Below are 15,892 nucleotides of genomic sequence, written 5' to 3'. Positions count from 1 at the left end.
CCTGAGATATAGCCGCATATAAAGCCTGTTATAAGGGATTTACAGCATGCAACCTCCATATACATGAGAGACTGTTTATACCTGGATGTAAATTGCTGTCAAGACCCTGCTTACAGCAAAGTTCTGAGTTGGATTTGAACCCTGTCTCATTCTTCCATCTCCACACTACAACCACTCTCATCACTTTGCACCACCAAGGTGCTGACATCATGATTTTACCTAATTCAGGGGCCCAGCCCCACAATCACCCAGAAAATCCAATCACCATCAAGGGCACCTTGATCACCACCTGATCAGTGTCCCCCGTAATAGAGCGTGCCCCGGAGAAATTTGGTGCTGTTCTCCCCTTTACTGCAGCCCGGCCCAGGAAGTGTCAAAACTGTGAGTAAAGAACTATCTGTTATTATTCCTCGGTACACTGTCAACCTCACAAGTTATCCCCCTGCGGTCCCGGCTCGCTGCAGAGACGTCACCTGTAAGTCACTAAATGCAAGTGTTTATTCTGCCACTGACTGCATCTGATAAGTGCTATAATCCCCTGGATGATCTACAGCTGATGATGGGTGGTAGCATATGGTTTTGTGAAACAACTCCCAGCATACCTCACCTGTTAAGGCCATACTGGAAGCTGTAGTTTCACATTGTACAGAGTTATATGGCAAGGGCTATATCTACTCAAATGGTATCTGTATTGCTCTATTTATGTAGGGAACTTGTTTCTGGTGTTGAATTTATGCAGAGAAGTTTGTTCTGATGCTGTTTTTAACTTATGGGCTTAGTTCTGGTGCTGTATTTATGTACTAAACTTGGTTCTGGTGCTGTATTTGTGGAATGATTATGCCTCTGTATATATACAGTGAATTTAGTTCTGGTGCAGTATTTATGTTATGAGCATAGTTTTGGTTATATATTTAGTGATCTTGGTTCTGGTGCTATATTGTACTGTGTTAAACATGTATCTGATGCTATACTTTGATCTAACAATGTGATCCACATTTCCGTTTGGGCCCGTATCACAGATTCTGTCAAAAAGACTGGACAAAGTTCTGCATGCAAGACTTTTTTTTGTCTGGTAAAGAAGCAGCATCCTGAGCAGACCCTATTATAGTCAATGGAGTCTGTTCAGCTCTGTTAGTTTTGTGCTAAATCCGGCACTTCTGGTATTTTTGTTGTTCTGCTTTTGTCAAAGAGCAGAACAATAGAATGTGATAATGCTCTTGTTAAGCCCGCCTAAGAGTAAAACTTGTGTTTAAGGGGGTATAAGAATAGCGCTGTATGCTCTTTTTTTCCACAGAAACCTTCTTATCATGTCAGTCTGCTCGACTATGGAAACTTCCTGCAGCCTCTCATCCCTTCCTGCTTCCATATATACATAAGGGGTCACTGAACCAACTTTATGCAGTGTGTTGTATATTGATATATACACTATGACATATACTATAATTGCATTTATGATTTTGTGTATTTGAATACTGTGGTATATGCGAACAATACATGATATGCCGCTTGTGCCCCCACACATATGTGAATGTTATAGGGGATATATGCAAAGTGTAAATACTGCACTGCCTAAGTACTCTGTAATATGCAACACAGAGGATTTATGCACTTATATAAATACCATCATACCAACGGCACAGCCGTGCAGCGACTCCTCCATACCTGACTATAGATTATGGACTAATGTCCTCGATCCGGCATATACCAGTAGTACTCAGCGATACACGTGTGGTACCACACTATATAATATACCATGCTCCAGATTGAACCCTGTCACTCCCATCATTACTATACTGGTACTTTACTACTATTACCCTTACAAACCGTATGCCACGGACCCGTCGTATTTGCACCTATATGTATTTGAAAAATATACTTCATAATATTTGTTAAGTTATTGGACACTATTTTTCGCCTTGCTGCTATAACCATGTTCAATTTGACTTTTATATATTGATATTGATTTTGTTATGATTATGTAACGTCATCTCTGCTATCCGAATAACCCTGAACATGTATCCAATATTATTCCAGATAATATGACCACTGACGAAGGTCCACCGTGACCGAAACGTTTGGTCAGAAATATTCTGTTGTTAATGCTCTCATATATACCACGGGCGAATGGATGATGCAGAGATTATGAAATAAACTTCATTTAAATTGCAAAAAGAATTACCTGAGTGCCTCAATATTTTACTCTCATGATAAACGGCTTAACAAGCCCTTGATTGGCACCAGTGACACCCTTGAACAGAGTGTGGTTCCTCACTTTACTATAAGATTACGCAATTTCTGCGTGATACCAGCACCTTCAAACAAGCATGACGAATACCTTTTCATATGATACTATTACAGCAGAGAATATAGTGTCCAGGGGAAACTTACCTAATGAGTTCCTGCACATACCTAACCATGAAATGAAAATTCGCGAATACGAGCGGGACCGCAAGCGACTTATCGGATGGGAACTACACTGCAGCACACTCACTGAATACTATAAAAACAAGTGGATTCCGAGAGGCCTGAGATCTCATCTCCGACCTACACTCTTTTCAGAGAAAAAAGAATTCTGCGAACGCTTCGAGAGCATTCTGAACAAGTGCTCTCTTGACCTGATCTTACTAACTATAGAAGAATTACAAACATCAATTGGCAAACTAGCCTTACAGATCAAGACAACCGAAGACCAGCTGACTTCAACTACACCGGAAGAAGAAATCACTAAAACCAAAGAAAGGATCAATAAACAACTACAAGAATACCAAAAGTACGCGGAACAAGGAAAGCGACAGAAGTTTGTACGAGGCGCCGAAGACTACAAATTAGAGAGAGTCTACCGCTGGAAAGGAAATCAACAGCAACAATACTACCGAGGATACAGACATCCACACTATTCTGGCTCTTCGGCATCCGACAGTGACAGATCCGGACATCACGAACCCCGTTTTTTAGGCAACGCCCCACGGAGGGGCAAATCAAGACGCGGAGGACCAGGTGGGGCGGGAGGAAACCAAGAGGGACGCATACAGACACGCTCCCAGGTAGGGAGGACAATCTAGTCATCAACATTTCATCCACCAACCTATCACCCATACAGATTACAGTCCTAAAGAAGGGCTTATCATTTTGTCCTACACCCACACTCAACACGTTCTTATTAGAACAAGAACTACAGAAATTCTACCGGACCATAAGACTTAAAGCCCATTTCCAGGGACTAACATCGGAACATCCTACCCCTGTTACTGAACCAGGACCATTATCCATTAAAAACTTGGGACTCAGGAACAAGAGTTCCTTTATGCCCCCAAAAAATCAACATCCCATAGAGACATATATCTCCCTTTCCCAGAAATTAGTAGGCAACATTCTCAAGGCAAACATGGAAGGCCAATTCAAACATACCAACAATTTATCTCAGGAAGAGAAAATAGCTCTTAATTCATTACAGTTGAATAAGGACATAATCATTAAACCTGCGGACAAAGGTGGAGCCCTTGTCGTCATGGACAAGGGAGACTATCTGGCGGAAATTAACAGGCAACTTTCTGATACAGAAACATATGAAATACTACCAAGAGATCCTACTCCACACATACAGGAATTAATTTCTCGCACCATCAACTCATATTCAACATTAGGCGTCATAGACCCCAAAACCGTCATCTTTCTTACGAAAAGAGATCCCATCACCCCAGTATTTTACACCCTACCCAAAATCCATAAAAATTTGACGAAACCTCCAGGACGCCCTATTGTTGCTTCTACTGAGTCCATCTTTTCCCCTCTGGCCATTTACCTAGAAAAAATTATGACCCCCCTGATTAAAACATCTAGGTCCTTCATACTTGACACCTCCCATTTTCTGAAAAAACTACAAGACATGGACAAATTGATAGACTGTAACCTGTTGACACTAGATGTCAACAGTTTATACACTTCCATCACACATGAGAAGGGTATACAAGCCACGGCAAGACTCCTCAATGAACAATCTAATCTCAGTAACCTACAACGGGAATGTTGCCTAAAACTATTAGAGATTATACTTACAAAAAAAAAATTCTTGTTCGGGGATACCTATTATGGCCAAAAGATAGGTACCGCTATGGGATCCAACGTGGCCCACCTTATGCCAACGCGTTCATGATAAAATTTGAGGAAGATTACGTCTACACCCACCCCCTGTTTCAACAACATGCCCATATATGGCTTCGCTTTATTGATGATATTTTCTGCATCTGGAAGGGTCCTATATCCACCATAGACGATTTCATCACAGATCTCAACAATACTTATAGCGAATTGGGATTCACCTCACACATCAGCAAAAAGGAAATTAGTTTCCTAGACACCCTGGTCAGGATTGACCAAGCAGGATCTATAGACATAGATCTATACCACAAACCCACGGACCGGAACAGTCTCCTCCTTTTCAATAGCTGTCACCCTAGAGCCACAAAAAAAATCGCTAACACGTTCCCAATATACACGCGTTGATCGTATTGTTACTGACATCACCATGAAAAACACAAGATTCGATAGCATGACTGACAGATTCACACAAAGGGGCTACCCAAAGGCCATTCTAAAAAAAGCCCTCTATGATCTAAAGAATCCACCTACACCACCTCAAACCAAACAGGATAATTCTAATAGAATAGCGTGCGTTACCACTTATCACCCCCTCATGCCCAAAATACAACAAGCTCTCAAAAAAAACTGGTCATTACTCTCAAAAGCGCATCCGGAAATTAAAGAATTCCAACAACAACCACTAACCTGCTATAAAAGACCACCCAACATGAGGGATAAATTAATCAAAGCCAATATAGGCAGCTTTACTAGACTTCCAAAACAAACCTTTTTACGTAGCAGGAGACAAGGAACATACCCATGCTTACATTGCGCACATTGCTCTAGCGTAATCAAGGGAGAGTATGCCACACACCCACATACTGGAAAGACCATCGCGATAAAGGGTTTTTATACCTGCGACTCGAGTTTTGTCGTCTATCTACTAAAATGCCCATGTGGCCTCGGGTACGTCGGCGAGACAACACAGCACATCAGGGACCGGATAAGCAAGCACAAATCCACAATCAGACTAGGACATACCTTCTTACCAATACCCAAACATTTTGCTAAGAAAAAACATCAAATTTCTCAGCTTCGCTTTCAAATCCTGGAACAAACTGACCAACCAAGGAGAGGTGGTAACAGGACACTTCTCCTTAAACAGAGAGAGGCCTTCTGGATCCATAAGTTGGGGACACTGGCACCACACGGATTGAACCGAGAATGTGATTTCTTCATAAACCTGTGATATTTTGATGTATATTGATATGCATTTCTCCTTTCCTCTGCAGACTCATTGAATTGTCTACAAGCTGACGAGGGTGAGGTATAAGGGAGGGAGAAGTATAAAAAGAGTTTATGTTTGACACAGAGATAGACCATGTTCTGCACCGATGTGACACTTGTACCATATGTTGCCACCTGGAACGCATACATGCGCTCCATCTACCCTCCTCACATCACACTACCGATGCTCCACACTAACACCTCCGCCATATGGAACGCAAACTTGCGTTCCACATATCGCGTCACTTCCGGTCAGATGACCGGAACTCCGATCCCCTCGGATTACTTAAACCGCGGCAGAATGTGGGTCAGATCTGCATCCAGCACCCCAGAATACAGCCACCCACCATTCAGGTAGAAAATTTACTCTAACTCTGAATCTTTTTTTTTTCCACAGAAACCTTCTTATCATGTCAGTCTGCTCGACTATGGAAACTTCCTGCAGCCTCTCATCCCTCCATGCTTCCATATATACATAAGGGGTCACTGAACCAACTTTATGCAGTGTGTTGTATATTGATATATACACTATGACATATACTATAATTGCATTTATGATTTTGTGTATTTGAATACTGTGGTATATGCGAACAATACATGATATGCCGCTTGTGCCCCCACACATATGTGAATGTTATAGTGGATATATGCAAAGTGTAAATACCGCACTGCCTGAGTACTCTGTAATATGCAACACAGAGGATTTATGCACTTACATAAATACCATCATACCAACGGCACAGCCGTGCAGCGACTCCTCCATACCTGACTATAGATTATGGACTAATGTCCTCGATCCGGCATATACCAGTAGTACTCGGCGATACACGTGTGGTACCACACTATATAATATACCATGCTCCAGATTGAACCCTGTCACTCCCATCATTACTATACTGGTACTTTACTACTATTACCCTTACAAACCGTATGCCACGGACCCGTCGTATTTGCACCTATATGTATTTGAAAAATATACTTCATAATATTTGTTAAGTTATTGGACACTATTTTTCGCCTTGCTGCTATAACCATGTTCAATTTGACTTTTATATATTGATATTGATTTTGTTATGATTATGTAACGTCATCTCTGCTATCCGAATAACCCTGAACATGTATCCAATATTATTCCAGATAATATGACCACTGACGAAGGTCCACCGTGACCGAAACGTTTGGTCAGAAATATTCTGTTGTTAATGCTCTCATATATACCACGGGCGAATGGATGATGCAGAGATTATGAAATAAACTTCATTTAAATTGCAAAAAGAATTACCTGAGTGCCTCAATATTTTACTCTCATGATAAACGGCTTAACAAGCCCTTGATTGGCACCAGTGACACCCTTGAACAGAGTGTGGTTCCTCACTTTACTATAAGATTACGCAATTTCTGCGTGATACCAGCACCTTCAAACAAGCATGACGAATACCTTTTCATATGATACTATTACAGCAGAGAATATAGTGTCCAGGGGAAACTTACCTAATGAGTTCCTGCACATACCTAACCATGAAATGAAAATTCGCGAATACGAGCGGGACCGCAAGCGACTTATCGGATGGGAACTACACTGCAGCACACTCACTGAATACTATAAAAACAAGTGGATTCCGAGAGGCCTGAGATCTCATCTCCGACCTACACTCTTTTCAGAGAAAAAAGAATTCTGCGAACGCTTCGAGAGCATTCTGAACAAGTGCTCTCTTGACCTGATCTTACTAACTATAGAAGAATTACAAACATCAATTGGCAAACTAGCCTTACAGATCAAGACAACCGAAGACCAGCTGACTTCAACTACACCGGAAGAAGAAATCACTAAAACCAAAGAAAGGATCAATAAACAACTACAAGAATACCAAAAGTACGCGGAACAAGGAAAGCGACAGAAGTTTGTACGAGGCGCCGAAGACTACAAATTAGAGAGAGTCTACCGCTGGAAAGGAAATCAACAGCAACAATACTACCGAGGATACAGACATCCACACTATTCTGGCTCTTCGGCATCCGACAGTGACAGATCCGGACATCACGAACCCCGTTTTTTAGGCAACGCCCCACGGAGGGGCAAATCAAGACGCGGAGGACCAGGTGGGGCGGGAGGAAACCAAGAGGGACGCATACAGACACGCTCCCAGGTAGGGAGGACAATCTAGTCATCAACATTTCATCCACCAACCTATCACCCATACAGATTACAGTCCTAAAGAAGGGCTTATCATTTTGTCCTACACCCACACTCAACACGTTCTTATTAGAACAAGAACTACAGAAATTCTACCGGACCATAAGACTTAAAGCCCATTTCCAGGGACTAACATCGGAACATCCTACCCCTGTTACTGAACCAGGACCATTATCCATTAAAAACTTGGGACTCAGGAACAAGAGTTCCTTTATGCCCCCAAAAAATCAACATCCCATAGAGACATATATCTCCCTTTCCCAGAAATTAGTAGGCAACATTCTCAAGGCAAACATGGAAGGCCAATTCAAACATACCAACAATTTATCTCAGGAAGAGAAAATAGCTCTTAATTCATTACAGTTGAATAAGGACATAATCATTAAACCTGCGGACAAAGGTGGAGCCCTTGTCGTCATGGACAAGGGAGACTATCTGGCGGAAATTAACAGGCAACTTTCTGATACAGAAACATATGAAATACTACCAAGAGATCCTACTCCACACATACAGGAATTAATTTCTCGCACCATCAACTCATATTCAACATTAGGCGTCATAGACCCCAAAACCGTCATCTTTCTTACGAAAAGAGATCCCATCACCCCAGTATTTTACACCCTACCCAAAATCCATAAAAATTTGACGAAACCTCCAGGACGCCCTATTGTTGCTTCTACTGAGTCCATCTTTTCCCCTCTGGCCATTTACCTAGAAAAAATTATGACCCCCCTGATTAAAACATCTAGGTCCTTCATACTTGACACCTCCTATTTTCTGAAAAAACTACAAGACATGGACAAATTGATAGACTGTAACCTGTTGACACTAGATGTCAACAGTTTATACACTTCCATCACACATGAGAAGGGTATACAAGCCACGGCAAGACTCCTCAATGAACAATCTAATCTCAGTAACCTACAACGGGAATGTTGCCTAAAACTATTAGAGATTATACTTACAAAAAAAAAATTCTTGTTCGGGGATACCTATTATGGCCAAAAGATAGGTACCGCTATGGGATCCAACGTGGCCCACCTTATGCCAACGCGTTCATGATAAAATTTGAGGAAGATTACGTCTACACCCACCCCCTGTTTCAACAACATGCCCATATATGGCTTCGCTTTATTGATGATATTTTCTGCATCTGGAAGGGTCCTATATCCACCATAGACGATTTCATCACAGATCTCAACAATACTTATAGCGAATTGGGATTCACCTCACACATCAGCAAAAAGGAAATTAGTTTCCTAGACACCCTGGTCAGGATTGACCAAGCAGGATCTATAGACATAGATCTATACCACAAACCCACGGACCGGAACAGTCTCCTCCTTTTCAATAGCTGTCACCCTAGAGCCACAAAAAAAATCGCTAACACGTTCCCAATATACACGCGTTGATCGTATTGTTACTGACATCACCATGAAAAACACAAGATTCGATAGCATGACTGACAGATTCACACAAAGGGGCTACCCAAAGGCCATTCTAAAAAAAGCCCTCTATGATCTAAAGAATCCACCTACACCACCTCAAACCAAACAGGATAATTCTAATAGAATAGCGTGCGTTACCACTTATCACCCCCTCATGCCCAAAATACAACAAGCTCTCAAAAAAAACTGGTCATTACTCTCAAAAGCGCATCCGGAAATTAAAGAATTCCAACAACAACCACTAACCTGCTATAAAAGACCACCCAACATGAGGGATAAATTAATCAAAGCCAATATAGGCAGCTTTACTAGACTTCCAAAACAAACCTTTTTACGTAGCAGGAGACAAGGAACATACCCATGCTTACATTGCGCACATTGCTCTAGCGTAATCAAGGGAGAGTATGCCACACACCCACATACTGGAAAGACCATCGCGATAAAGGGTTTTTATACCTGCGACTCGAGTTTTGTCGTCTATCTACTAAAATGCCCATGTGGCCTCGGGTACGTCGGCGAGACAACACAGCACATCAGGGACCGGATAAGCAAGCACAAATCCACAATCAGACTAGGACATACCTTCTTACCAATACCCAAACATTTTGCTAAGAAAAAACATCAAATTTCTCAGCTTCGCTTTCAAATCCTGGAACAAACTGACCAACCAAGGAGAGGTGGTAACAGGACACTTCTCCTTAAACAGAGAGAGGCCTTCTGGATCCATAAGTTGGGGACACTGGCACCACACGGATTGAACCGAGAATGTGATTTCTTCATAAACCTGTGATATTTTGATGTATATTGATATGCATTTCTCCTTTCCTCTGCAGACTCATTGAATTGTCTACAAGCTGACGAGGGTGAGGTATAAGGGAGGGAGAAGTATAAAAAGAGTTTATGTTTGACACAGAGATAGACCATGTTCTGCACCGATGTGACACTTGTACCATATGTTGCCACCTGGAACGCATACATGCGCTCCATCTACCCTCCTCACATCACACTACCGATGCTCCACACTAACACCTCCGCCATATGGAACGCAAACTTGCGTTCCACATATCGCGTCACTTCCGGTCAGATGACCGGAACTCCGATCCCCTCGGATTACTTAAACCGCGGCAGAATGTGGGTCAGATCTGCATCCAGCACCCCAGAATACAGCCACCCACCATTCAGGTAGAAAATTTACTCTAACTCTGAATCTTTTTTTTTTCCACAGAAACCTTCTTATCATGTCAGTCTGCTCGACTATGGAAACTTCCTGCAGCCTCTCATCCCTCCATGCTTCCATATATACATAAGGGGTCACTGAACCAACTTTATGCAGTGTGTTGTATATTGATATATACACTATGACATATACTATAATTGCATTTATGATTTTGTGTATTTGAATACTGTGGTATATGCGAACAATACATGATATGCCGCTTGTGCCCCCACACATATGTGAATGTTATAGTGGATATATGCAAAGTGTAAATACCGCACTGCCTGAGTACTCTGTAATATGCAACACAGAGGATTTATGCACTTACATAAATACCATCATACCAACGGCACAGCCGTGCAGCGACTCCTCCATACCTGACTATAGATTATGGACTAATGTCCTCGATCCGGCATATACCAGTAGTACTCGGCGATACACGTGTGGTACCACACTATATAATATACCATGCTCCAGATTGAACCCTGTCACTCCCATCATTACTATACTGGTACTTTACTACTATTACCCTTACAAACCGTATGCCACGGACCCGTCGTATTTGCACCTATATGTATTTGAAAAATATACTTCATAATATTTGTTAAGTTATTGGACACTATTTTTCGCCTTGCTGCTATAACCATGTTCAATTTGACTTGTATACATTGATATTGATTTTGTTATGATTATGTAACGTCATCTCTGCTATCCGAATAACCCTGAACATGTATCCAATATTATTCCAGATAATATGACCACTGACGAAGGTCCACCGTGACCGAAGCGTTTGGTCAGAAATATTCTGTTGTTAATGCTCTCATATATACCACGGGCGAATGGATGATGCAGAGATTATGAAATAAACTTCATTTAAATTGCAAAAAGAATAACCTGAGTGCCTCAATATTTTATTCTCATGTATGCTCTGTACATCTCTCCCCTTCTCTCAGTGCATAATGAATGCGCCCTCCACACATATGACCACATATAGGTCTATAATTCAGTCATACATGTAGGGAGTGTTTGTGAGTAGTGTGGGGGTCAGCTCAATAGTGGTAGGCACAGCAGTCAGAGACAGTGACACAATGGCACAGTTCACACAGGGATTTGCCTGTTTTCTTTATTCTCATCCACAAGCAAAATATAAGGCCTTTATATTCAGGCAAAGATACAAAATAAATTCCTGCTCGGCTGAGCACTAACTAAACATAAAATTACCCTTTCTATACGGGCGGCCTACTACCAGCCACACGACACAATTCAAAATAAACTCAGTGTCCTTTTTGTTGCTTTAGCAGACTTCAGCAGCAATGGTGAAAGCCAGTCAGTTCAACCAGTCCCCCCACCCAGACATGCTCATAGTGCAAACCTTTATAGCCCAGAAATGAGCTGAGATCCATCACCTGTCTGAGAGCTCTATATGAAACCTGTTCTGGACAGGAAGGGAATGAGGAGCCCCGTTACCAACCTGCATTCTCATTCCATTAAAATCCAGGCCCGACAACACCATTTACCAAAGTCCTCAGCAATCTATGTTTTGCTAAGGCAGACCATCTTTCCCTGGATTTCTGATATCTCACCCAGGTTTCCTAGTTGAGATATCCACCTCCTGTAGCGTAGTACATGGTATATGAAAGAAACCTAGGTGAAATATATTCTCTACTACTTTTCCAGTCACTGTCTCACATACCATCCCACTTTGTTCAAACCTGTGGGGCCGAACACTTACCCAAACAGTGTGTTATGGATAGGGCATCGGCATTCCCTTACAGTTTGCCTGACCTGTGCTCAACCAAAAATGTAAAGTTTTGTAAAGTCAGAAACCACCTTGTGACTCTAGAGTTTCTCTCCTTGGCTGGACTCATCCATGTGAGGGGGGAATGATCTGTAACCAACCTGAACTGTCGACCCAACAAGTAATATCTTCGAGTCTCTAGAGCCCATTTAATTGCCAGACATTCCTGTTCAACAATACTATAATATTTCTCAGCAGGAGTTTTCTAATCAGGTATGTAACGGGGTGTTCTTCTCCCCCAACCTCCTGTGACAGGACTGTCCCTAAACCAACATCAGAGGCATCAGTCTGTACAGTAAACACCTTTTTGAAATCTGGGGTCATCAACACTGGTTGTCTACAAAGGGCAGACTTTAACTCCTGAAATGCACTCTCAGCTTCTGTGCTCCATTTTACCATGGCCGACTTACTTCCCTTGGTAAGGTCTGTCAAGGGTACTGCTACACTAGCAAAGGTTATGGGCCGGGGCCAATCTTGGATGGCTTCTACCTTATTCACTTGAGGTTTTATTATACCTCTTCCAATTATATACCCTAGATAACGTGCTTCCTCAAGACCTAAAGCACACTTCCTAGGGTTTGCTGTCAACCCGGCTGCCCAGAGGGAATCCAACACTGCCTGCACTTTTGGTAAATGACTTTCCCTGTCATCACTAAAAATGATATTATCTAGATAAGCAGAAGCATATCTACGATGGAGTTTAAGGATGACATCCATTAACCTTTGGAAGGTCGCTGGAGCCCCATGTAACCCGAAGGGCATGGTGACATACTGAAAAAGGCCTTCTGGAACGACAAAAGCCATATTTTCTTTAGCACTGTCAGTAAGGGGCACTTGCCAGTACCCCTTGGTTAGGTCAAGAGTAGAGAAATATCTTGCTTGGCCAAGTCTCTCAATTAATCCACTCTCGGCATTGGGTATGCATCAAACTTTGACACTTTATTTAATTTTCGGAAATCATTACATAATCTCACTGTACCATCTGTCTTTGGGATTAGGACTATGGGATTGGACCACTCACTTTGCGACTCTTCAATCACCCCAAGTTCTAACATCTTCTTTACTTGGTTTCCAGTGAACTTGTACCTGCGGCTCAGTGACTATGTCATGTTTGATAACTGAACTGCGCCCAGACAAATCTGAGAACACATCAGTGTTTCTTGAAACAAATTCTTTTGTCTCCTGCATTTGAAACTTGGACAAGGACTCTGAAATATGCACACCTACAGTATTATTACAAGGGTTGTTTATCTTATTTGCCAACAACTCTGGGGAACTCACTGCTGACAGAGTCTCTCTGTCCTTCCAGGGTTTGAGCAAATTTATATGATACAACTGTTCAGGCTTTCTTTTACCAGGCTGGTAAACTTTATAATTCACCTCTCCCACTTTTTCTATTACCTCGTATGGCCCTTGCCACTTAGCCAGGAATTTACTTTCTACAGTGAGCACTAGCACGAACACTCGGTCACCGGGGTTAAAGGTTCTAACTTTAGCTGACCGGTTGTAGACACAACTTTGTGCCTCTTGAGCCTGCTCTAAGTGTTCTTTGATGATGGGCATGACAGCAAATATTCTGTCTTGCATGAGAGCAATATGCTCTATTAAACTTCGGTAAGGGGTGGGTTCCTGTTCCCAATTTTCCTTAGTAATGTCAAGGAGACCATGTGGGTGTCTGCCATATAAAAGCTCAAATGGGGAGAAACCTGTTGAGGACTGCGGTACTTCCCGAACTGCAAACATCAAATAAGGTAATAAATAATCCCAGTCCTTTCCATCCTTGCTAACCACTTTTTTTTTACCATGCCCTTCAGTGTCTAGTTAAATCTTTCAACTAGGCCATCAGTTTGAGGGTGATACACGGAAGTACGTAGGTGTTTAATCTTCAAGAGCTTACACATTTCTTTAGTGACCTTGTACATGAAAGGAGTCCCCTGATCCGTAAGGATCTCTTTTAGTATGCCTGTGCGAGAAAACATGTAAAAAAGCTCTTCGGCAATAAGCTTAGCAGAGGTGTTTCATAAAGGCACTGCCTCAGGATAACGTGTGACGTAATCTAACACTACAAGTATATGTTGATGTCCCCGTGCAGACTTTACAACGGGGCCTACCAAATCCATGGCCACCCTTTCAAATGGTACTTCTATAATGGGCAAGGGTACCAAAGGACTTCTAAAATGTGACACAGGAGAGGTTAGTTGACACTCTGGGCAGGATTCACAAAACCTCTGTACCTCAAAAAAAATCCCAGGCCAAAAAAAACGCTGGAGGATGCGTTCGCTGGTCTTTTCAGACCCCAGGTGACCTCCCAGCACATGCATGTGTGCTAGATCCAATACCAACCAATCTGCGATATAGTTGAGGCACCACCAGTTGCTCAACAATTATCCCACATATTTTATGTACCCGGTATAATAGATCCTGGTTAACAGCCATATGGGGAAACTCACGATCAGCACCTGGATACTGTGGTACACCATTTAACACCTTCACATTTTCCCTTGATCGTGTTAAAGTGGGGTCTCTGAGCTGAGCAGTCCAAAAATTGTCACGAGATACCTCTAAATTAGGCATATCAGGAACCTCCCCCACATCTTCAGTATCACCAGCTAGAACGGCTAGAGGAAAATTATCAACTTCATCAGTGGTCACACCTACTGCTGGAACCTCAGAATCTGGGTCATATGGTTCAGGGGTAACCTCGGTACACACATTATCAGTCAGATGTTCTCGACAGGTTACATTTCTGCTCTGCCATAAGTCCCAGAATAGGGAAAAGTCTCTTCCCAGTATCACACTATGCATTAGTGATTGAACCACACCCACTTCATGATATGATACACCACATGGAGTTTCTATTGTGACCTGAGCAGTTGGGTACTCTCTGGTTTCTCCATGTATGCATAGTACCCCAATAGTATGTCCCAGGGTTTACCAAGCTCCCAGAGTCCAACAGTGCCTCAGCTTTACAAACTCCTATGGACACAGTACACATTTGAGGTTCTAACTTAGACACAGTTTCTGCAGAATACACGGGTTGTGCAAACAGAGAAATACGTCTGGACATATTGCAGTCCATTGGCTCAGTTGTGAGGGGGCAATTAACAACCACATGTCCAAATTCATGACACCGCCATCACTGTACACGACCCTGTTCCCCATTTTGGGACTCTGGCCTGGACCTCCAGGTCCCAGCGGAATGTGGCCCGGCTGGCTACCTCTTTGAGCCATCTCCCCTTAAAGCATTTCTCACCTCTCTAGCAATTGGTACAGTCTTACCAGTAGACTTCGGTGAACTGCTGTCCCTAGGGCTGGAATAGCTGGAAGATGCTTGGAGTAGGTCCTCTGTTGCACTGTACTGCTCCACAAGACTCACCAATTGGTCAGCAGTTGGGGTCCTTCTTGTCCAACCCAGAGCTGGATCTTGGGAGGTACTGACCTGATGAACTTATCCAGGACAACTTTCTCTACAATTTGACCTGGGGTACTTTCCTCAGGCTGCAGCCATTTACTCACAAGATGAATCAGATCGTGCATCTGTGAACAGGGTGGCAAGCTCTCAGAGAAAGTCCAGTTGTGCACACGGCCTGCACGCACATGCATGTTTACTCCAAGTCGAGCAAGTATCCCACCCTTAAGCTTTGCATAATTTCTTGCATCTGGCTCACCCAAATCATAGTAGGCCTTCTGCGGTTCCCAGTTAAGAAAGGCACCACCACATCTGCCCACTGGTCGACTGGTAACTTTTCACGCTCTGTTATTCTTTCAAAGACCATGAGATAGTCTTCCACGTCATCTGTGGGCGTCATCTTTTGGAGTGAACTTTGTACTTCAGCAGCAATGGTGAAAGCCAGTTAGTTCAACCAGTC

At 42.6% G+C, this 15,892-nt stretch overlaps 2 protein-coding genes across 4 annotated transcripts; both read left to right on the top strand.

The window, feature by feature from the left end:
- Positions 1 to 317: 317 nt before the first annotated feature.
- LOC122924765 lies at positions 318 to 6,001 on the top strand. 2 transcript variants are annotated; one of them, XM_044276179.1, is made up of 3 exons: positions 318 to 3,044; positions 5,373 to 5,407; positions 5,765 to 6,001. In XM_044276179.1, exons 1-2 carry the CDS (start codon positions 2,325 to 2,327, stop codon positions 5,379 to 5,381), a joined length of 729 nt encoding a protein of 242 aa, XP_044132114.1. In that variant the 5' UTR covers positions 318 to 2,324; the 3' UTR covers positions 5,382 to 5,407; positions 5,765 to 6,001. The 2 variants fall into 2 exon arrangements, with proteins under 2 accessions (XP_044132114.1, XP_044132113.1); XM_044276178.1 differs by having other exon boundaries at positions 326 to 3,044; positions 5,373 to 5,402.
- Positions 6,002 to 6,017: 16 nt separating this feature from the next.
- Positions 6,018 to 10,471, top strand: LOC122924764. Of its 2 annotated transcripts, none has more exons than XM_044276175.1 (3): positions 6,018 to 7,514; positions 9,843 to 9,872; positions 10,235 to 10,471. In XM_044276175.1, the coding sequence occupies exons 1-2, from the start codon at positions 6,795 to 6,797 to the stop codon at positions 9,849 to 9,851; spliced, it is 729 nt and encodes a 242-aa protein (XP_044132110.1). In that variant the 5' UTR covers positions 6,018 to 6,794; the 3' UTR covers positions 9,852 to 9,872; positions 10,235 to 10,471. The 2 variants fall into 2 exon arrangements, with proteins under 2 accessions (XP_044132110.1, XP_044132112.1); XM_044276177.1 differs by having other exon boundaries at positions 9,843 to 9,877.
- Positions 10,472 to 15,892: the final 5,421 nt, after the last annotated feature.

Source organism: Bufo gargarizans, chromosome 1 (assembly GCF_014858855.1).
Source record: "Bufo gargarizans isolate SCDJY-AF-19 chromosome 1, ASM1485885v1, whole genome shotgun sequence".
Lineage (NCBI taxonomy): Eukaryota > Metazoa > Chordata > Amphibia > Anura > Bufonidae > Bufo > Bufo gargarizans.
Note: the sequence above shows the minus strand (reverse complement) of the source record. Positions and strands in the feature narration are given on the sequence as shown.

Bases quoted from the DNA above. Each gene is read 5' to 3' on its own strand.
- LOC122924765 (XM_044276179.1), top strand. From the start codon at position 2,325: ATGACGAATACCTTTTCATATGATACTATTACAGCAGAGAATATAGTG.
- LOC122924764 (XM_044276175.1), top strand. From the start codon at position 6,795: ATGACGAATACCTTTTCATATGATACTATTACAGCAGAGAATATAGTG.